Raw genomic sequence first — 23,896 nt, forward strand, 5'->3', positions numbered from 1 at the left:
GTTTCTTCCTGCCCTCCATTTCTACTGCAGTATTAGCCCCATTGAGCTCCTACCACCAAAGGGATGAGAATGGTTCAATGCCTCAGACCGTTCAGCTGTAAAACCTTGTACTGCTACTGTCAGCAAAAGCCTTACTGATGTGTCAGTGATGGACATGATTGTTAGGGAATGGGACCCAGGGCACAGACATGACTGCAGAGGTTGCAGTATCTTTCTGGACTTCAGTGAGCTTTGAATTTTACCATTAGCTGGCAACTGCACTTGCTTACATCAGGCTCTGGACAAAATCACATTTGGTTTGGAATGGTCTTGGAGAGTGCTGGGGCTGTGGAGCTTTAGGGAAACAGACCTCACCTGAATGATGTAGCTGACCACTGCTCACAAGGAAGCAGCACATTTTTCATACTGTAACTGTGACCCTGTCACACTATGACATGAAATAACTCATGCACGCATATCTAAGATGTAAAGAGCAAAAGGCAGTAAAAGGAGGGAACTTTATTTCTGACCCCTCAATATACAGAATTCTAAAAGTGGCAGGGGATTGGAGGAAGAAATTGCCACCTCTCCAACTACACTGGTCAAACCAACAGTCCATTAATTCTTTCCTTCCACAGAGAAGAATGCAAAACAATCATTATTTACATGACAGTGCATGAGAAACTCCAGTAGAAATATGTAAACATCAGAAGGCATAGAAAACTTTTAAAAGAACTTTACAACTTTTAAAAGAACAAGGCGACATGACCCAGTGTGGCTTTCAATCTACACTGTAACCCTTCTGCATGCTTATGTGGTGGAATTTAATTACTGTTCCAGTTGTTCTCATTTTGCATGGTCTTCTCAGGGGAGGACAACATACCCTCCATGAGACTGAATTCAAGCTCACAGATGTGTCAGAGAGGTATTTTATGGTGCATGCAATGGTGATCAAAGTTAGAGAAGCAGATAAGAAGAGGACCGAGGCTGGGTACCCAAAGCCCCAAAGGAGGCAAAGAAATAACTTTCAAGGGAAGAAATCACATCTGTCCCAGGAAAGAATCCTTCTCAGGGATGCAGAAAAAGTGGAAATAACTCCGTATATTTGTGGAAAAGAAGGAAAATAAGAACTTCCCATCCCCAAATTTAGCAATTAGTTCAACTCTGTGCATGTGACCAAGAAACACTATGGTCAAATATCTAATTGCATTCATGCCATTGTCATGTGAGTAATTATCTTTCCCCCCTGGCATTTCAACAGAGTAAAACTGAAGTGGGTTTGGACTGCAGTATTCTGCTAAGTCAGAAACTAGGTAACCTCCATGGTTTGCTAGCAGGGCCATCTCCTCTCCTTTGGGCTCTCTTGGTAGAGTAGACTGTGTTTATATTCCTCTGGGATACTTTTTTTAGGCTACTTGTTTTGGGAAAATATTTGTAACTATCCACATAATCTGGATATAACTATAAAGCAATGTGCTGTTTTCTGCCAGTATTTGAAGGAGGGGGGCAAGACAGTGGGACAAAAGGTGAGTTCTGCACAATCTCATCTCATTTCAGGAAGAACTGGTGTTTTCCTCCACTTTGCATAGCAGTGCTGCACATAATTTACCTCGTAATGATAATAGTATATAATTCTCATAATAGTGATAATCTTCAGAAGCAACTGCAGATTTCAAATTCTTCCCTGTTCTTAGTGCAAATTTCATTTGATGTCATCAGAAAACTGTCTTTGCATGTCCCTCCCTATTTACCCTACATAACCTCATTGCTAGCTATCAGAGCCAAACTTTTGATAAGAAGAAAGGTGAAGCACCAATGTCAGAATATGCAGATTCAGATCTCACAGTAGCACCTCTTTTTTTTTGTGTACCTGACTTTTTTTTTGGCACAGCACAAGCAATCAAAATTTATCATCCAAATTAAGACTGTAATTATATTTTGATAAAGATCTGGCAATTCAGTGAGAATGAAATTTAAAGGGTTGCCAGGATACAGATGACTCTGGATTATGGGGAAGCATTTGCATGTGGAATTCTAATAAGACTAGGTTGTTCAGCATCCTTATCTAGACTTTTCCACTAGTGTCTGATAACACAGACAATCAATTGTTTCTTTGCTATTATCTGGCAAAGTGATTAAAGATACAAGGCTGCCTTTTATGAATGAAAAGGCAACATGCTCAACGTGGAGTGTGACAGATGTGTCCCCCTTTTGGTAGAGAAAGTGAGGGGATAGAGTTCTGCCCATGCCCACACTATTGAGCTTGCCAAAATAAACTTTTCCTGAGGTTCCCTAGGGTCTCAGGATTGCCAAGGAGCCTTTGTGGGTCCAGGCAGTGCTTTCCTGGGAGGGGTGAGCCCTGCCTCCTTTAGCAGGGCGAGAGCTGGATAGATAGGGGATATCCAAATACACTAGAGTTTGCTGTCCAGAAGTAGATGGGGGTCAGGGATAGATGGGGGATCTGTCCAGGGATAGATGGGGGTCAGGGATAGATGGGTCAGGGATAGATGGTGGATCTGTCCAAGGATAGATGGGGGTCAGGGATAGATGGGTCAGGGATAGATGGGTCAGGGATAGATGGGGGATGTCCAAATACACTAGCGTTTGCTGTCCAGGCAGAATGGCCACACAAGTAATGGCACCATAGAGCTGGGGGAGGTGCCAAACAGACTGAGCCAACAACTGCCAAAGGGAAGGTTCTGGCTCTCATGCAGCTACCTTCTTCTACCAGTCCAGCAGATGAGTAAAGCTTGACCTCAGCGCTGCAATATGATGAAAGAAGAGCTGTAGCACTTTCTCTGTCAGGTCTGTATGTGACATTAATTGGTTATTATGGAAAGTTATTGCTATTCAATAATGTGGCCTGCTGATGAGGTATTATTCACTGCCTGTGCTGTGGTAGCACTCACAGACCTTGGAGAGCTTCACCTGCTGTGCTCCTGACACCCTGCAGCATGAGCCAGTTGATATCCCCCACCTGTATCCCAGGGTTTCTGCTGTGCAGCTGGCCAGCAGCGAGGCCAGCGTGGGGTTTGTGTGACCACCTTGCTACAGCCCTGCTCCAGACTGTCTGCTTCAAATACAGGCATGGTAAGAGAGGTTGCTAAGGGAAGAATCAATTTTCCCTTGCACATAATTTGTCCCAGACCCTGTCTCAGCTCCACCCTACCAAAGCTCTTTTACTTTCAATGTCTTACTCCAAATGCTGAGATGAGCCTGCAGTAATTACTATAACCTGTCCATCAGTGGTTTAGGAACTTAATTGTAGCTCATGGTTGCATTTTTACTACAGATCAGAAAAGTTCAGTGACTGTACACTTTTTTCAATTAACTGTGAAACAGTGAGTGTGTCATATAACAATGTAAAAAACCATGGTTTGGTGGTATGAACCGAATTCTGTTAAACTGAATTCTTCACAGGTTTTGGTGAATGAATTTTATTCTCAAGATGTTCTTTCATGATCTGTAAGAAAGGGACTGCCCTTGCACTAGGGCAGTTTGAATGGCAGGAAGAGCAGATGTGAGGCCTGGGTTAATGAGCATTTTGGGAAGGCAGGGTACATAGGAGATGCTGCAGCTGTAATATGAGAAAAATTACTGCAATACCTTGAATAGCCTTTTAAACACAATGTATGCCATGCTTAAACGATAGTCTCCTCAAATTCAACCTGCACAAACAGTAATGTGCTTTCTTTTTCCTTCCATAATGTGCATGGACATGTGATGCCAATCTCAGACAACTCCAAAATTCCAAGGTTACAGTCCAATCCAAATCTTGTGATTTTCTTGTAAGCATCAAGATTTGCCAGAGCAGGGGCTCAGTCACTGGATTGGTATCACAGCCTGGGTCTAGTAGTGCCATGGGGAAAAGGTGTTCATCCTGGAAATGTGCCTCAGGATCTCCAGTTCTGGTGTGTATTGATGGCTCAGGAGTGGTTCTTGTCATGTCTTACATCCTAAACCTACCTTTCATAATTTTTCACTCTTTCAAAGTTAGAGAAGTCCAGCAAATACCTGAAAGGGGTTCTCCCAAATTTTATAAAATCTTTCATCTTGAGTTGATCTGTCTCAACATATGACTGCCCTTTTCTGCCTTGGCAGTGCCAGGTGTCTATTCATATGAGGCAAAATTTAAAAAAAAAAAAAAAAAAGCCTGTAAGTTGTACACAACTGCATAAATGTAGCAGAAAGTGTTTGGCCTACTCAGAGGCTGGCTGTAGTGTCAGTCTGATTTACTCTAGTCCCATGCTCTGAATTTGCACTGTGTTTCTACTTTTTAACAATTCGTGTAGTTTTTCCTCTGCATTTGCTATGGTGCTTCTTCACAACACCTACACTTATGGGCAACTTCTCAGGAATCCATCTTCTCTGCCCTAAACCTTTCAGTAAGCCTTGCTTGTTTTCCAAACCAGTCATCCTGCCCTGGGCTGGCCTTGTTGCAGCCTCTGATCCTCTCTGCAGGAAGGTGATTACATGACCTAGTCATCCTGTGAGTCCCAGGTTGTTTCTGGTGCCAGCATCACAGTGAAATCTCCATGGGATTATTGGAAACTTTTTTGGAGTCAGGCAGAGCCCTGGCTTGATCTTCTGGCAGCTGTTTAAACAGAGGCACTGTGCTGTTGGTGGTACCTCCAAAACATGCAATAAACTTTATTTATATTATGAATATTTATTTATATTATAAATTGGTCTGTGGTCTGGGGGCTATCAGAATAGGATTTGGAAAACAAAGCAACCTGAAGAGCTTGGGACCCCATTAAAAGGGTTTCAGCTTTGCTGGGTGGAAATTTGTACTTCCAGGGAAGACGTATTTCCTCTGTAGGTCAAGTGCGGAAGCTCAGGGGGAGGAAATTGCAGTCAATGAAGCTAAGAGTATAAAGTGTAGTGCCCCACACTTTAAAATTCCTTTTATGTGGTCTGAATCTAAAAGCCTGTGTTTCCCATAACAAGTCTGAATGAACAGACTGAAGCTGATTTTCTTCACAAGTCATTTCTGCTTGTGCAAAGGTATGGGACAAAGCTCTGAAAAGAGTGTGATCTTTAACCAGTGAAACTGTGCCAGCCAAAGCCATTGCTACCATTTATCAGCATCATGTACTTTTTGAAGAATATGGAGGTGCAAAGAGTAGACTGACTGCTAAAATACAGTTCTGTCATCATGGCTGCAGCTGCTTTGCCAGTATAATGTACTGTATGAAAACAGAGGTCATTTTGTTGCATTAAAACCTGAAGAACTTTCACATTTTGAGAGTGGGGAATGTCCTCAGATAACACAGATGGAGTTAGCTATACCCTGAATTATTTCCAATCACTGCTTCATATGCACAACACACTGGCTTGTATTGGTTCATGACCACCCAAGACAGTACTGCAGAGGTCCTGCATGCAGTGAGTTGTCAGACTGGGAGATACTATGAATTTGAAGCTTATGTATAAAATTAGCACTGTTTGCCATGTTGGTAGAATAGAATAGAATAGAATAGAATAGAATAGAATAGAATAGAATAGAATAGAATAGAATAGAATAGAATAGAATAGAATAGAATAGAATAGAATAGAATAGAATAGAATATTTTCAATTGGTAGGAGACTACTACCATGATCATCTAGGCCAAGTGGAAGATTGCTAGTATGAAATGCAGAATGAAACTCTGGTCATCACCAACTGTAATCTTAAAACCAGTGTTACGTAGGCACCTGGCTAGAAATGTTAGGTACTGCTGAGATATGTATCCAATGGACAGCTAGCCCCAAGTCTCCCTGGTTTCGTGTTAATGGAGGATTAATTATCTGATTATTTGAGCCCCCATCAGCATGGCTGGGCATGGTGACAGCTGAAAGGCTGGAAAAGTTCAATGGGGCTTCAGCTCATGGCAGGGGCTCTGGGGTGAGTATGGAGTTGGCTGGAGGAAGAGACATTTTTCTCCTGTTGGGATGAATGAATCAACACAAACCCCTCAGTGACAGTGCTGTTGCAAAGTTGTGCTTTCTGTGGTAGGCAACAAATTAATGTCATTTTGCCCTCAAAATAAAGAGTTTCTGAATGCCAAAATTGCCCTGGAGATTATAGAATAAGCTCAGCTTCAGGCACATATCTATCTCAGTGGTTTGTGCATGGGGTGAGAAAGGTGTTTTCTTCCCACAGTCCTTTTTTGAGGCTTATTTCTGTGAGGCATGTCTGGGACTTTGGTTTTCATTGGTTTCTTCTGGCTGCAGTATTTCTGGAGCAAAATCACTATACACTCACTGAAGGGCATCAAAGGGGAAGGAGGATGAGTGTCTTTCAGCCATCCGTTTAGCAAATTATTTCCCTTATTCATAAGTTATCGTGGATGTGGCTGTAACTTCAGAACTTTCTTAAAGCCTTGGAAATTATTCCACTGTCCTGTAGAAGTATCTGCAAAATAAGTTATTGTATGACCCTAAATAAGAATCGTCAATGTTTAGATATGTTCTTCTGATGGGCTGAATGTTTATTGTAGCTTTCCCATCTCAGAAGTATGTATAGCAGTTAGCCAAAAATAAGGAGAGTCATACAGAGGATGCTCTGGCCCTTGTAGAGTGAAGAAGCACTGTGGTATTTATAAAGTGTTGCTGTTGTGCAATATTACAAACACAGAAGAAATCAGTGTGTTAATAAATGGGATAAAGGATAACTCAGATGAAAGGCATTCAGATTAATCTTTGCCTAATGCATTTTCTTAGCTAAGTGGTGGTTACACTTTTTAGGTATTTTTTCTTCTGTGCTCTTGCACAGAATCCTTTTTTAATGGATGCAATGAAAGTATGTTAAGTATTACAATACCCAAACTTCTGAAATTCAAAGTGTAACAAAAACCTTGCCAAGCAGACCTCACCCTCACTTACTGTGAGAAAATGTACTTCATCCCAGAGGAAATCAATACTTACTAATGTGAATAAACATGAAGATGAAATTATCAAATTGGCAATTGAGGGAAACAATCTTGATTTATCCAAATTAGCTATATTTAAATGCAGTAGTTAAAATCCTTGAATGATAATGACGCTGGCAGATGATCAGTGAATTCTTGTGTCCTCCCTTGCTCTGTGGGTCTGGGCTCTGGTAGGACCAGGCAACCTGTCTCTTTTTTCTCTACTAACCATGGTGGGTTAATTCTGAGTAATGAGAAACCACCTGTTTCTCACCCAGTGCAGTGCTTTGGAGCTGCTCGTAAATGGTGAAGGTTGCTTGTGCTGTAGGACCCCCTAGTTTTGTGAGTCCAAAACTGCAGCCTGGGCAATACAAACCACAGCTCATCTGCAAAGGTTTGGAACATGTCCTAGTGGGGAATAAGGGCTGCTTTTATCTGTAAGAGTATAACACTAAATAGATACACCAGTGAGGGATTCCTGGACTAGCACGTGAAATGCAAGCCCTGTAATTGTATGTGCAAATGCTTAGTATAAAAAGATGATTTCTGCTCTTAAGACACACAAGTAGAAAGACCACAGAAAAGGCTAGGAGCTCCCTGGCAGGACAAGAGTCCTGTTGAAGGCCAGGAGGTAACTTGCACCAGGCCCAGAGCAGGGGTGTGCCAGCATACCCACCTATCAGGACAAAATCTATCCAAAAACTACAGCAGCCCAGACAACCACGACTGAAAATGCTGTCTAAGTTCTTAGCTTTTCCCTGCATACCAACACCTATATTTCTATATTTTCTCCCTTTTTCTTTTTCCTTTTTTATTTTTTTAAGCTCAGCAGCAGAGGTAAGACCCTGTTTTCATATTCTCTGTAACACCCTTACGATACTTTAGATGCTACATAGAAATAAGCAGATGGCAGGGAACTGATCTGTATTTATATAAAATGCTTCTGACTTTATGAACAAGATCCATTTTATAAAAAAAAAAAAAAAAAGTTGGCTGGGGTGGCTCCCCCTCCGCCTGTGCTGGCAGATGCTACGGGAGTTGAAAGGATGTGAGGAGCAATTGCCACCTCCCCCCTCCACAGATCCTGCCAGATCAGGGCTGTGCTGTATCCGTGGGTGTCGTCTGCCTTTCACTGTTCAGCATGTACAGCATCTCAGCCTCTAGAGCAGTCTGGCACCTCTTCCAGCACTTCCTTTTTTTAACACCACTTGGAAAAATCCATACAGAAAGAAGAGGGGCAGGGAAGAGAAAGCAGTGAAATGGGAGAGGGGTAATTAGGGCTGGACCTGATGTCCTGGCATAGCTGGAGAGTCCAGAGAAGACAGGCAGATCCATGACTCAGGAAGGACAGAGTAAGGACAGCAAAATTGCACACTTGGCCCAGCCTATAGTGTCACATTTATGAGTGTGTTTATCTCGTCCTTCATAGAAAGGAATATATTTTGTTCAGCTCCTCAGGCAATGCTTTACCTTTTGAGTTAACTCACCTTATGCCTTGGTAGGTTGCCTGTCTGTGACCCAGTTTTATACTTTACTTTGTCATTAAATATATTCAACAACTAAATATGAGAATCCGTCCATACCTTTGCAGACTCATATTTGTTCCCAAGTAGGCAGCCCTGCTACCCCATAAAGGTGATGTCTCCCCTTTTTGGTGCCTGGTGGTGACAGAACATGTCAGCTCCTCACAGTAAGTCTTCTCATGGTCCTTCCACAATGAACAGAGGGGGACAGGAGCTGCTAGAGGATTCTTCAGACCTCTCTGAGGCTAATTTGTACTCAAAATCAATAAGGAGCCTATCTGTTAGATAAAGACATTCTCCAGGGAAACAAATCTCCCCTGAAGAAAGTAACTTTTGTGATTGCTTTCCATTATCTGCTTCTTTATGTTTGGAAATATTATCAACTTTGCTCATTGTGAATAAATCTGAGTGTCCCCGGAGTGCCCTCTGCCCTGATTCACCATTCCATTTGATACATGATACATTAAGGTCAAACGTTGTTTGCTACTCAGTGACCCCACTTTTAACTTATACTTTCTGCATGATAACTTTCATGACAATTCTCCCTTCTCCCAATGCCCTTCTCCCCGCTCTCCTTTGTTCCTTGCCTTATTCCTTTCCTGAAAGTATTTCCTAGTTAAATTTCTTTTCCTGTGGTTCTTTTTTTTCCAAGAAGCTTATTTCCTGCAGATTAGTTTTATTTAATTTTTATCACTGCTTACAGCTGAGAGTTTGAAGACTTCCTGCCCAGTGTTGCTGTTAGTGCAGTCATTTCATGGTGGTATTTGATAGTTGCCAGTAGGTGTTGACACCTCACGTTTCTACTCTGATTTTCACTGAAAGTGAATGCAATGAAATGTGGCCATTTCAGCCATGTCTTCTGGTTTTCTTCTTCATGTGCAGGGGTTGGTGCGTGGTCATAATAAAATGTCTGCCCACACTTAAAAGGTAATAATTTTATAGGAACATTAAGGGAGCAGTTGTTTGCCACGCTGTGTATTTGCTGTGCTAAAGCCGACGTGTTGAAAGCTGCCCTGTACTGGGTCGGATGCGTGCACAAAGGCAGAGGAGTTACAAATGTGCAAGAATTAGCTGTTTGCAGCTATGTTCTGGATGACAGCTCTCACCAGAGAGTGGTCCACACCCCTGCAGCCTCTGACAAACCCTGAAGCTCTTCAGCAGATGTGGCTTTTCAGAAACCCCATCAGAACTCAATTAGGTTTTGTGCATGAATATGTGACTTAATAGTATAAATGTGAGTACAAACAATAGGATATGGTTTGGGCTCATAAAGCCATATTAGCCATAACAATGAAGCTTAGTCTATGTTATGATCTTTATTAACACCCTATGACACTTTAAAAGAAGCAAACACTTTAAAATTTATTTTAGTTCAAATGTTGTCATGCTGCATTTTATGTACTAGTTGCCATAGGCTGTGATGTCTCACTTCGAAGTGGGAGTCAGTAGGTCAGTGTGTGCTGTTGGGGCTCCCCAGCTGGCATGGTTACAGGTTTGCACCTCTGCAGGGACATGCAAGGGAATACAATGCTCACCTTCTCCTAAAATTCGCAAGCTGGCATTTGCCATTTGAGGCTTGTGGACCATTTGAGGTAAGCAAGGGCTTGAAATACAGTAATAAAAACAGTGCAAGTCTGCAGAAAAAATTTAGTGCCTAAGGTGAGTAAGCTGAGAACATGCTATTCAAATAATAAAAACAGTGGGAAAATAATTTATCTTGACATAAGTTATTCATCCTGCAGTCTAGATATACAACATCACTGACAGAGTTTCCAAATGTTGTCTGGATGGGTTTCTTTAAAAAGTGACCCAGTGTATCTTGGTGTCTTTGTATAGAAAGTCTTTATGTTTGCGTATAGAAAGTACTGTAAGTAATACAGGCCATTCCATATATTGTAAGACATGCAAGCTTTATGGATTAAGGGCTAATTTCAAACCCAAAGGCCTGGAGGGAAGAGGCTGCAATTCCTGGGTAAGAGCTGGAGCTCTGGCAGCGAGGGGTCACAGGGTGGGTGGAAGGGACTCACAAGAATTCTAAGGTTGCCTAAATCCTAATCAAGTTTTTTCATTAAAAACAGTTCCCTTGAGAAAGTATAGAAGTGAAATCCTTATTTTCAGGCAGCTCTCCTTCCCCTTACCAAACAAAAGGACTGTGTTCCCTATTGTTTCAACAAATGAAACTCTGCAATTCAGCTGGCCTTGTTCTCAATGTGCTTCTCTGAAGTCTTACAGCCCAGTTTTCTGTAGTGTTTAACATAAGTGTCCTGTCACAAGTGGGACTGGGGAAGGACAGTGTGGAAAGGGAACCCTTCTCCTGGCCCAGAGCAATCTGCTCTAATGGAAGGTGTTCCTGCCCACAGAGGAAGCTGGAACTAGGTGATCTCTAAGGCCACTTACAGCCCAGTCCAGTCTGTGGTTCTGTGATTTGTGGGCTGATTCAGATGGTTGTCTAAAACTGGGCTTCGGGTAAATGGCTTGGGAGGCCAGAGCCAGATCTGAGGAGGCTGGTAGTGGAGGACTTGGAGGTTTACTGAGACTGGGGAAGAGTTGTACTGAAAGAAGCTAGAGCTACACTGTGAACTGGTTGTATCTGCAAATGCACCCCTGTGCCTGCCAGCTCTGGGCCACCATCAGGGTGGCTCCAGAGAGACCTTATGGAGGAGTGTGTGGGACTATTTATTGACTGTCTCAAGAAACACACTGCTTTACCATTCTGGGGAAGAAGCTGAGATAGGGATAGAGAGACAGAGCCAGTTCTCTCAATCTCTCTGCAGAACAGACTTATGGAGCTACAGGATCAGCAAGAATATTTCTCCAGAGGAAGAAATAAAATAGTTGCTTTTGGTCCCCCTGAGATACTTGACTGTTTTTCTTCCCCTGAAGGGCTGTGAGTAATTTGAAGGGACATGCTGTAATAGTATTTACCTACACAGCACTGCATAGCATTTTCTAAATAGAATTGGAAGAAACTGTTGCTACTTACCTCAACTTGCAGTTAAGTGTCATCCAAGGCAACCAGCCAAGCACACTGAAAAGACTGATGGGAAGGAAGAAGTGTGAAATATGAGACACCATCTCTACTCCTAAAACATGGCTTGTTGTTCCTGACTCTTGGGGGTTTGATTCCTCAGCCTACAGGCAGTGCCAGTGGAAGGGAAAAGGGACCCATCTCATTCATTTTCTCTGCAAACCAGCACCTTTGATTCTAAATGCTGCTTCTGAGAATCAAGAGAAGGTACGGAGACGAAGTCTTAGAGCTTGGATAGAATGCTGTAGCTTTTGAACGTTTCAAGGAAAACAGATATACATTTGTTGTACTTGGAATAAGTCATCTGAATCTTATCTTCCAATATGGCAAGCACAGCAAAGTCTTTGTTGAGTGTCATCTTCCAGTGTGCTTTTTCAAGGTTCATGATGGTTTACTGATGGTCTTTAGGTTCACAAATGTGGAGAGGTTGTTCATACTGTGCACGCTGATGTGGAAATAGGTGCTGCAATGACCAAGTCCCTGCTCTTCTTGAAAAGAGGATGCTCAGCATATACTCAAAAGGCTATTACTTGAAAATGACCACTTTAGGTGCAAATATTCAGACAGAAATATGCAGGGGAATTGAATGTTTTGAGTAGAATAGGCAGGATACCTTTAAAGTGCTACCAAAAACCAGTTTGACCTACTATAAAATAGTCTATAGGATGTTTTTTTTCACAAGATCCTGAAGGTAAGCATTAACTAGGGTAGGTAGAATAGTAAATTAATTTTATAGAGCTTTGTTCTTGAGTGCTGGCATGTGAAATGAAGGTGACTGATCTGAGAGCAACATCACAGTGAACAGCACACTTCTCTGTGATAAAAAGGAAAGCATTATGCTGACCTACTGGAGCAACTCAGGCAAGCTTAGTAGTGATTTGGGCTGAGTCAGTACAGGAGAAAAATAGCAGAGCAGTGGGAGAGAATTGCAAAGAATATCTAAAAGCATACTTACAAAGTGTGTTATCGAGACCACACACTACACTGCTGGAGATAAGAGACTTTATCTTGCTGCATATCCATAGTGGGAATAATGTGAAGGGTCAACACGGGAAGAAATCTGTGTTGACAAGCACTGAAAATGTGTCAAATTGAAAGAAGTGCTTTCAACTAATTAAGCATGTAGGACTGAAAGGGCTCTCTTGGGATACTGATTTCAGTTATAGCTCTGAAGTGTGTGTATGTACACAAATACATGTGTGCATATGTGGGACGTCACATCATCGCTGCTGTAACCATCCATCCTTATCATTAGGTCCAGTAACCTTAAAATAGTTCTGGTTTGGGTTTTTCTCTAAGAGTGTTAATGCCTTCACTGTTTACTGGCTAGTTAGCTGTTTTCTCATGGAGCATGACAATAATCCGAATTGAGTATTATATTAATATTCCTGCAGAATAGCTGACCTGACTGAGCTTTAAGCTTGCCAGGCAGGACTGCCATGTTGTCTGCCTTTTACCAGGGCACTTTTACCAGTGCCCTGCAGGGCACTCTTGGAGGCTGTGTAAAGCATAGACCTAAGAACAGGAATAAAAGGAAGAAATTGCTGGCTCTAGAAACTTCATAAGAATGGAGGCTTGAACATATAAAGTAGTCTGTATTTCTAAAAGCTTATTGTCTATCCTGCAGTGACAGCTTTGAAATACTTTGAAATACGAAGTTCCATTCTGGCCACTGTAATATATTTGACAGAGTTAGGAAAAGCAGTTTACAAACACCACCACCAGTGATTGAAAGCAGCAAAGCCAAGAATGGGATTAGCATGTGGTACTCTTCACATAAGTGCATATTGCTTAACAGCCTAATCTTCTTACCTGTATAAGAACCACACACCTCCCAGCCCCGTTGAATTATGTCTGTTGTGCCAGTCAACCAAACATCAGGTAAATGCAAAATTCAGGGATCTGCTCATGGAAATGACATCCAAATCATAAGCTCTCCAGTATTTTAATCTCTCCTGCCACCTGAATGCCAAATATGGGTTTTGCCCACTCGCCCTTTTTTCTTCTGAATAGCTGTTTTTTCCATGTGTAGCATAATGGAAGGCAGAAAAATGCCATAGGGATATGCTAAGAAACTATGATTGAAACATGAGAGCTTTGACTGTATTGGCAGGAAATAAAACAATACAAAGAGCATAAAAGATTATGGTCTTTCTCAACAGATTCTGCTGTCAGTGAGGTTTCTGCCTTTTTGCTTGAGTTTGAAAAATTTGCTAAATTGTCTGTCCATGAGTGCAGAACAGAATAATAATTGTACTCATGCTGTTGCCCACATGTAGCTAAAGACTTAACTTGTTTTGTCATGTCTCCCCTCCTGTTTTTCTGGAGGGCAGCTGCAGCCTGTGTAGACACAGTTGCACTGGCTTTGATTTGCATGTGCAAGTGCCAGTGGCAGAGCAGATGTGGTGATCCAGGCTGCAGGGCCAGACCGGTTGCCCAAACCATCTCTTGGGGTCTGTGTCACTGGAGCTTTGCACTCACACCCATCCTGAACTCTGGTTGCACAACACAAAAACTCTTTAGAAATATTCTGGATTTCTGCCCTGATAAAAGCAATAAGAAATAATGATGCACAAGGCCATTACAAACTGTGTCGTCCAGCACAGGTTCCCAGAGAGAAGTAGCCAAGGAACAAACCACCTCAAACCACCTGTGACAGCGGGCACTGTGGAGACTGAAAGGGAAATGTCTGCCCTGAACAGCACCTCACAAATGACAGAATACACCAGGAAAACAGGAACAAAAGATACGGCCAAGGATGGGGGTATCCTATCCAGACCCCGAACAAATCCCAAAGATTTACTTGGTTGGTGAGGAGACAAGGAGTTTGGCATGCAGTTTCCTCTTTCATTGAGCAAAGCATCTCTTGTTTCACATGGGAGATGTGCTTAGGAAGCTCTGTGATGACCTTCTTCATTTCTCACTTGTCCCGGGGAAGAGAAGGACTGTTCCACAGACAGCTTCCCAAGGAAGAGAAGGACTGGGAAGCACAGGCAGGGTCCTCAGCAGCCTCTGCAGTGACAAGGAACCAGAGTGCCTGTCACATTCCCATCATCTGACATCCCTGCCCCAGAAAAAGGGCCTATTAGAAGAGAAACCCATCACTGTCAAGTGTTCCTCTGGCACTGACTTTGTGGGGAAAGAGCATGGCATTCTGCCCCTGCCAGGGTGACCAGGGATTCCAGAGGCACTGGGGTATGCCCCAGTTTCTAGCAGCAGTCACTTGGTACTTTTTTCTAGAGGTATGAGAGAAATTGTGTGCATACCCATTCTTGTAGGTGTAGTCACTGAAGTTATGGTAAGGTTGCCATTGTTCAGCTGGGTGCTGGAAAAGCTGACGAGCCAGTAACCTTATTTGCAATGAACAGCAGCCCCACCAACACACTCCCTTTGCATGGGCATTTTTCAATTGTTAATAAAGATGGGACAGGAAAGTAGCTCATCCAAATAGCTACTTGCAGTTCCTGTTGGTAGGGTTTGCCACTGGCAAATAGGGAAATATCTGCATATATACATGGCTGGGAGGGAACACAGTTGTTGAAAACAGAGTCCCTGTCCCACCTTCAAGGAGCTCCAGGCTGGTGTCCCTGCTGGATAAGCTTAGCACTCTCTTTGCCATCACTGGGAAGTGGCAGCTGCAGAGGGGGCTACTATGAAAGTACTGAGCTTGTTGATGGATGTGGGACATGAACAGCAAAGAAGCAACTCTAGATTTTTACCAGTGTTGTAGGCTTAAACCCCCTAGGTGCTCCAGTGGTTACACGAGTACATTGGGGGAAGCGTACATTTGGGACATACCGGGCTGGCTATAAACAAAATTCACATCAGACTCAGCACTTGCCTCAATTAAACATTTATGCACTAAATTGTGTGATGAAGTTGGATGTGTTGCCAGGCTGCCTAGTCTTTGAAATAATCTGGTCTTCCTCAGAATTAATTTTCTTGCAATGTTTTGCACACAAACGCAGCAGGCAGTAACTCACTGCTGACCTGGGCAGTAGCTGAGGAAGAGGCTGATCACGCTGAATTCTGCTGCTGCTGGCATAGGCCTATTTATGCAAAGCTGGATGAAAATCCAGCTTTCTTATGACATTGAATCACACAAGAAAATGACAGGTTAACCACCTTATTGCTGGAGAAGAAGCACTTTCCCAAGCAGAGCCTGTCATGGTGCTGCTGGCCACAGCAACCTTTGGGTGCATCCTGCACCCCTGCAGCACAGTGTGCAAAGAGATGGAGTTTCACTAAGCACACAGCCCCCAGCACCTCTGCCTCCTTGCAGGCTTGGCTCATTACAGCCTCTCTTAAGCATAACTGTGCTCTGGAATAGGCTTATTCACTACTCTGATCCATTTTAATTTTGGGTTTTGTCTTTTGGAATCTGGATACTTTAATAAGGATTCAGCAGCTGCCAGTTCAGCTTTGCCTGTGCAGAATTCAGGGCTGACAGCTCTGGGTGCTGGCCCTTAACATGTAGGCAACTTCCTTGCTCGCTGCTCCAATTCCCTCCAGGCTGCACACTTCTTCACACCTTGCAACAAATCATGTTTTCTCTCTGAACCAGGAAACATAAGAAATTATCTTTTTTTCTTTCTCCCCCTGACAGGTAATAACAACTATAATACACACAGAAATAATAAAAAGTTGAGAAACAGAAGGATCTGGGAATGGGGGAGGCAACTGTCTGTAGAAGCAGACGGAGTTGTGGAGGGAAACCCCTGGATCTATCAAATAAATAGAGCAGAAATCTTTCTTGCTTGGCCTTTGTGGTGTTATTATTAGAACATCCACGCCTGAATGCACTAAAGCCGCACAACCTTCAAGCATCCACATCCAGCTCTGCTGTGGCAGGATCCTCTTTCTGCTTGGCTAAAAGAGGGAGAAAATGAGAGGATGTGAAGATGAGAAGGATCTGTAAATGATAAATATGATCAACTTCAATAAAGCAGCTATTTGGATATCTTCAAAACTCTTCTCTTGAGAAGAGCCATTAGTGTGTATCTGTTTGACACTGGTTGTTAGGAAATCAGCCAATGTTAATGGATCCCCAGAATGGAATAGAGAATCCATTTAAATGGTCTCTTGTCATTTTGTCATCCCATAAGACAAAAAAAAACCAAAACAATTACTTTAACTCAGAAATGAAATGAAGTGATAGCTTATATGATTCACTTGTATAGTCTAAATTGATCGAAGCGCACACTAAAAATATGTTAACAGACTATATCTGATGCCTGAAATGCAGCATTTCCTATCTCTGTATTGGCTTTTTTTCTCATTCAGTGTGATGTCCAGCTCTTAATAGTTTAAAGACTGTGGCTTTCCAGTTTCTATATTGCTTTATTTATTACGCATGTTACAATGATGCTGAGGGGCTACAGCCACGCACAGGCTTGACACTGTAAAAACAGCCTGCAGTGTAAAACACTGAGTAAAGAAGTGCTGGCTGAAAGAGATACCTTATCCCCATTTCACAGAACAGAAATACAGGGAGTCTTACTATTTAACACCAGCTCCTAGCAGGAGTATATGGTACAGCTTTGACTGCCCATTTCTTCTAGATCTCAGCCCACTGGTCTTTTACCCTGCCACAGGGTTGGCTTTTTTCTTTTAGTGGAAGTAAGAGATTCAGTCCTGTGAAGAAAATTAGATGTTCAGTAGTCCTTAAAGCTCACAGTCCACTCCTGTGGTTGCATCCTCTGGCTTCAGCTCCCAGCAATGGTGCCCAGTTCCCAGGGGCAATCAGTGAGGGCCAGGCAAAATGTCATTGCAGAAGAACAGGCAATGTGCAAAGGACAGGGAAGGAGATGCAAAGGACAATGTGCAAGGGATGAAATGGAAGCAGGTCCTTCTTTTGGCGTGCTTTTACTCACTGGTTAGCTTTTTCCCTCTTACCTCTTTTTTTCAGAGTTTTGCTGCTCTGAGGTTGGGATGCTATTCCACAAACATCCAGACTAACTGCATTAATTGTAGGTTTATATTTACTTATCCTTGGGCCAGCATTGTCCTCCACCCTACCCAGTGCTGCTCCCTCCCTCTGAGCTTCTTCGCCACTGCAGGCTGAGAACATGCATCCCCTTTCAGATTTTTTTGCAAGCACTTTTAGTTTCTATTCTGCAGCTCCTAGAAAATCTACTCCAGCTTTGGAGAATTTTGAAGGATTGGTCAGTTCAGTGAGTATTGTGCAATATTTCTGTTTTCTTGGTGTCAGGGGGGTATATTCCCTGTTACTATGAATCAGAGACCCTTCAGGGAAAGGTGAGAAGACATCGCTAGGGTCACAGGGTACTGTAAGTTTCTTAATGCTCTATCATTTGAAGATAAGCAGTGTTTTTGTAGTTTTTCTCTTGGAACAGCGCTGTGCACAGCTGTGCAAGGTCGGCTGGCTAAGGGAGACTTGTTGAGTGGCTAAGAGGTCATGCTATTTTATCTGTCAACAGCAACGTGTGTCTACAACAGTAGGTGTGTAGCAGAGCTTGCATGAACTTGGTTTCATTTTGAAGTCTCACACAAAGTATATTAATCCAACTCCTACTCCTATATGAAAAAGACTGTTGCCAAGGCCAAAAGAGCTACAAGCTAAATTTTGCAGCAAAATCTATTCCAGTCTGATGAAATATCTGAAAATTTCGTAAGTAGGTAAAACTTTCCACTCACTTGCTGATATTCATCACAGACAACTACTAGCATTTCAGTCTAGACAGATTTTTCTGGGAGTAGGAAGGAACTGCTTGTGCCTGCCTTTTCATTAGCCTTCAGGGTACATTATGTGATAATGAATATCACGTGCCCTAGGCAATACAACGAATGGGTGGGGTATTATTACTATTGCATACAAATTTTTGTCCTGAGCTGAGATTCCCAAGGAGGAAGTGTGGCTCAGAACAGGATCAGGGCGAGTTGCTTTGTGGCTCAGTACCTTGTATGTAAAACAGACGTAGTGCTTCGTTACCTTCAAGGGATAAAGGAGATATAAAATCAGCTCATGTGAGTGAGGCATTTCGTCACTGCAGTGGTAACAGACAGACAAGCCATCAAAAGCTCTGCCTGCAATTTGGCAACATTAAGTTTTTGCAATGTCAAAAATTTAATTAGTAAATCCTCATGATGTACAAGCACTGACAGGTTGCCATCATTCATCCTGCTACCTTCCTCCTCTATCATTTTTTTCTCCCCCCAGTGTCATTCCTTGCATTGACACCATGCCAGTTGCATGGAGCAGCACTACAAATGTACTGAAAAATGACTGAAACCCCACATGCAAAAATCCACTGATAAGCAAAGCAAGGCTCCCTACCAGACAGACAGTTTGGGGTCCCTTCATTTTTGCTGAAGCTCCAAGAACCTGTACTTCAGCAGGTCTGTTCGTCATATCATACCACCACCTCATTTTGGTGAACTTTTGGTTTATTCTAATCGAGGTAACTGACAGTCTGCCATTATCCTACACATGGCAGCATGATTCCTAGGTTTGTCTTCTTCTGTCTGCTCCTTCATTCTTCTCCAACTATACTTTCCCATTTCTTTCTCTACACAAAGCACTGGTATGCCTTCATAGGCTGAATGAATGTTGTTTTACATTAAAGAAAAGAACAAACAAGAAAGACCAAAGCATCTCCACCAGAGAGCCATTCCCTGCCTTGGTGCATTGGCTACCACTCAAAAAGCGTAAGAGAGTGCACAAACAGGAAAGTAGATGAGAGCCCTCAAATATGCAAAGGAGAGTAGTGCATGGCCAGTGGGGGGACCAGTGTGAAGCACACTAGTTCTCTGGCTGCTGACTGGGAAGGGAAGCCCAGGATGTGCCTCCTGTGCAGGAGGGTGCCTGCCTGTGTCACACTGTGCTGTCCTGTGAGCAAGACAGCTGCAGCAGCTCCTTGGCGTTAGTCTGTCTGCATCTGTGCCTGTGGTAGAAGGATCAAGCTCAGTGATATACCTGAGGATGTGCCACCTGCTCTGCTGCATTCTGTGGGCTGAGGATGAGCCTGCTCCCTGCCGCTGGCTGGGGCAGAGTGCTGGCATCTCCCATGGCCCTCCACTCCTGCTTTAGCCCTTGGAAAGCTACCCACTGTGTACCCTGAGGCTGGGAATAGTCCATGGGACTCCCATGAGTCACAGCACTCCTGAGAAATTCTCTCAAACCCTTAGTGGACTTGATTCATATAATTTTCAGAGGCAGACTTCTGGGATTTCTCTTTAGAGGAACTGAAGTATTCCTGTCCCTCAGAAGTCCCTGTCTATTAAAGAAACCTCTTTCGATAGGTGACAGTCAAAGTCTCTCTGCAGGGCAAGCAGTTAATCTCAGTTGTTACGCCCTGGCAGGCAGCGAACTGGCAACCTGTGTCAGAAAGTAGTTGTGTGTAACGTGATGTAGTGAAAGTGTACATTGGCAGGAGAATGGGTAAATGGAAGACATATTCCTACTACTGCCTTTGCTTAAAATGTCACTGTGAAAAGATTGTGTAGCTTCTTTGCATTTTTGTTTTGCTATCTATAAAATTATTATTCCTTTGTCCATTTTTATCAAAAAACCGATAAAGTATCATTTCGCCTCCTTGCCTTCATAGAGCCATTTGCAATCTGGTAAAAGGGCATTGCCTAAAGGCTAACTGGTATAACATGATGTGGAAACACAGAGAAGATAAGGTTTGCTGCTATGTTATTGGGAGTAAAGGTGCTGTAACAAACCCAGTGCCTGTTCTTGACAATGCTGTTCCAAACAAGAACCTTTCCTTTTCAGCCAGGTTGATGGAAGAGAGACTGGAAGTCTTACATTGCACTCTATTATTTATCCTACAGCTGTCTCCAACCTTGATGCAGAGAGCAAACTGAGTGTCTATTACCGAGCACCTTGGCATCAGCAAAGAAACATCTTTCTCCCTTCCACCAGACCGCCCTGCGTGGAGGAGCTGCACCACCACGCCAAGCAGCACCTGCGAGCCTTGCGCAGAGGTAGGTGCTCCCCCTGCTCCAGCTCCTCACACATAACACCTCCCCATGGTCCACTCCAGGCAGCAGAAGGATGCTCAGGCACAAGCACATGGGACTGTGGGCACTAATCTACACTGGGACTTAGGTACTCATGCTAAGAAATCACAGAACTGTAGAATCACAGGATGGTTTGGGTTTGAAGGGACCTTAAATATTATCTAGTCCCAGCCCCCTTCACAAAGGCTGAAATGGGAGCCCAGTGGTACTAGTCTCTACAAAAACTGAGATGTCTGTGCAGTGTTTCCAAGCATGATACTGGAGGATGCCTGTGTCTTTCAAGAGTGGCAGCTGATAGATGCCCTGGACAGCTTGGAAGGGTTGGGCAGGTCTCCCCTTCCCAGGCTAGGGTACATTTTCTGACTTCCCTAACAAACTGCAGACCTGTGGTCTCAAAGCAATACAGAGAGGAAGCAGGAGCAACAGGGTCATAACCAGGCTCCTGGATTCCTGCCATAAGAGAATTTACTAGATGCAAACATCTGGATGGTCCTACAACAGCACATTAAGAGGACGGCAAAAGATGGGGAAAGGTCAGTTTCCACTGGGAACCTAACCAAGGGAAAATCATCACCAGGACATAAGACAAAGCAGGCAAACAAGCCTGTCTGTCTTTTGTGCCATAAGGAGGGAGAAAACCCATGCAGGTCACACTCAAAATGTTCAGCAGCAGCCTCCTGTCTTGAAGCATTTTGCACCAACAGCTCTAATTGACTTCCTCATTTATTACTTTATTAGCTTATAATAATAATTGCTTTCTTAGAACTGCAGAGCATCTGTTACCTGGATAAGATGTTCCAATTAATTACCACATTTGACCATCTCTGCAGGTTTTAGGTCACGAACACACTGTGGATGCAGTATGTCTTCCTGGCATGGCAGAGAGTGATACAGCCAAATTGCAACCACAGTAGTGTTGGAGTAGAGCAGAAGTTCTTTTCTGTTCTCAGCAGCTCTGCTTTGCAATTGTCCCAGAACCAGGCTGATCTTTGCCTGCCATCTTGTGGGCAGTTGAAATCCTGACAGCAGCATGTAAGGCAGCTTCAGAAAATGTCTCATCATTTTAAAGTTACAAATCATCATTTTGGCAATTTCCCTCCACAATTCATGGCAGCTGTGCAGGTTAAGCAGGCAGCTTGTCATGTGCTGCTTTATCTTATTTCCCAAATAACTGCATATATGAGGATGAAATTTTAGTCTGAAATTTACTCTAAACATGTTTATTGCATCTCAGCTCTCTCTTCTATCAGAATTTCATCATCTCTTTATCTGTTTAACCAGGAGAAATTAAAATGAAATTTTAGGTCAGAAAACAGCTATGCTAGCAGCAAACACTGTTGACTGGACCACAGCTAGTGGAGTGGGTGAATACATTATCTCCTTTCAGTAGCACTCCATGCAAACAGCAACTATCTAACTGTCACCTAAAATTAGAGATGGGAAGTCCTTGAGTCCATTCTCCCATTCACTTGGAAAGTTCCAGAGACTTGGGACTGATGCTGGAAGAGGACTGAATATTGTGAGCCCATGCTGAAGGAAGACTTCCTGTGGGCCTAGGGTGGATAAAGATCTTGACTTTCCCAGGATGATGTCCTTCTTGCTGGAACCTGAGCATGACCACTACAACAACCTTCAGGATGTCAAGCCAATGCTCAGGACCTAGCACTGCCATGCAGCCAGGGAATAAAATCCCACCTGGAGCTGTGTTTCTGGTTTTTCCACTCAGAGTGATATATTTCCTATGGGGAGGATGCAGGCATAGTTATTGCATCTCAGTATTTCAAGGCAATAGGAACTGCAGATTCCTGTTGGAAATCAGGCCTTGAGTCCCAAGTGCCTAGAAAGCTCCACTGTCTCCTGGGACAAATGGTATAAATCAAATCTGGGGACAATTCAGCTGCAGCACATATGCTGGGGTGGTTGTATGGGCATTGCTCTTCTGGGCTCACGGATGTTCAGTAAGTGCTTCTCCCCTTCAGCTGCAACAGGGATCACTGTCCTGTACCTGTCTCTGTTGTGCTGTTAATGGAGATAATTGTATGTTTTTAACACTTTGAAAGACTTGTGTCTTCTTTCTCATCCAAAACAGAACATCGAAGCCGAGGTGATAACAGAGAGCAAAAAGTCCAAGGCCCCATTGCTGTGGTGGCTCCCCCCTTCCCTCCCTTCCCTGCAATCTGCAGCCAAAAGAGGCAAGCGAAGGACCGGCATTTGCTACCAGTAAGTCTGTCACTACAGCTACCACAAACAAATACAGTTTTAGCATGGTGGGACCTAAGTGTGGCAGTGCTTCACAAGTGCCCCTCCCCAAGCTGATGCAGGTACAACAGAGCTGACCTTAAAGACTGTCAGCAGCATAATGCAAGTCACAGCTTCCAGCAGCCAGCCCCAGGGTGCTGTTTTCAATCAGAAACCTCTTCTTTTTCACCCGTAGCCAGCACACATATGCTCTCATTCACACACTCCTCCACAAGTCCTCCACATTCACCACTCAGGCTGTAGAGGTAGCACTTTGAGGACCCTCCCAGAATTTCGGAAAGTGCTGTAATTTCAGCCCTGGCATTAGCATTGCCAGGAGCAAAGAGTTCAAGGGTTTTGAGTGCCAGCTTGAGGCTTGTGTTTGTGCAGGAGGTCCAGGAGCATGACCCCACCTACAAGAAGCTACACTTTTCATAGTCCTGTTTGCCAATGTTTGTCTCCATGCACTTTTTTAGATGTTTCATGTCTCACACATGTCCTTACAACCTGCCAAGCAGCTGAAGATCTGGTCCTGTATATCTGTGCTGACTTGCCACTGCAGCACTGATTTGAAATCGAGTTAGTGCTGACAATATGGTATTTATCATTGTTAAATGAAAAGAAACATGCTAGATTGACAACTTTAACTCTGATTAGGTCCATAATTCATAATTCCCACTGGCTTCAGGTCGACTTTGGTATTTCTGTGGCTCTGGGTGTTTTACTCACAGAAGTGTCATAGTAGCTAATTTTGCCCTGTACTAACAGCCATTGCATTATTTAAAAGGTGTAGGTCAGACCTGGACTCGGCTTCTAAGTGAAGCATTTGTCTAATGCCAGCCCTCAGTCAGGTTGTAATAGATCTGTTCTGCATCTTCCAGGTCAGGGACATTGGCATCTCAAGAGATGCTACATCTGTGAGTACATTATAAGCTCAGTGATGATTCAGTCACCACACTGAATCATCGTTTACTTAGCTTAAAAATCCAAGTGCATTCATCCTAATCCATTGTATTAGCTGTATTTAAATACTATCATGCTAAAGCACTCACAGTGTAAAAGACTCAATGTAAACGAGTCACACCTGCCCAGGGACCAAAACATCAGCCAGTCAGTCCATAGGAAAAAAATTGTTTCTCATTTAAAAAGCATGAAATACATAATAAGATTTGCATTAGTTTGACTGTTCTAGCATTTTGGATGCTTATCTGATTAATTTTGAGGACAGCATCGCCATCACTGCAGAT

The 23,896-nt window shown here is 43.2% G+C and overlaps 1 protein-coding gene across 4 annotated transcripts in view; it reads left to right on the forward strand.

The window, feature by feature from the left end:
• NHS (NHS actin remodeling regulator) overlaps positions 1-23,896 on the forward strand; it is a 246,267-nt gene that overhangs the window by 199,342 nt on the left and 23,029 nt on the right. For all 4 annotated transcript variants that reach the window (XM_030281497.4, XM_030281508.4, XM_030281501.4 and 1 more), the window contains exons 2-3: positions 20,223-20,375; positions 22,501-22,631. In XM_030281497.4, the coding sequence (XP_030137357.4) occupies positions 20,223-20,375; positions 22,501-22,631 (284 nt within the window). The remainder of the gene's footprint in view (positions 1-20,222; positions 20,376-22,500; positions 22,632-23,896) is intronic.

The sequence above is a fragment of the Taeniopygia guttata genome, chromosome 1, assembly GCF_048771995.1.
Source record: "Taeniopygia guttata chromosome 1, bTaeGut7.mat, whole genome shotgun sequence".
Lineage (NCBI taxonomy): Eukaryota > Metazoa > Chordata > Aves > Passeriformes > Estrildidae > Taeniopygia > Taeniopygia guttata.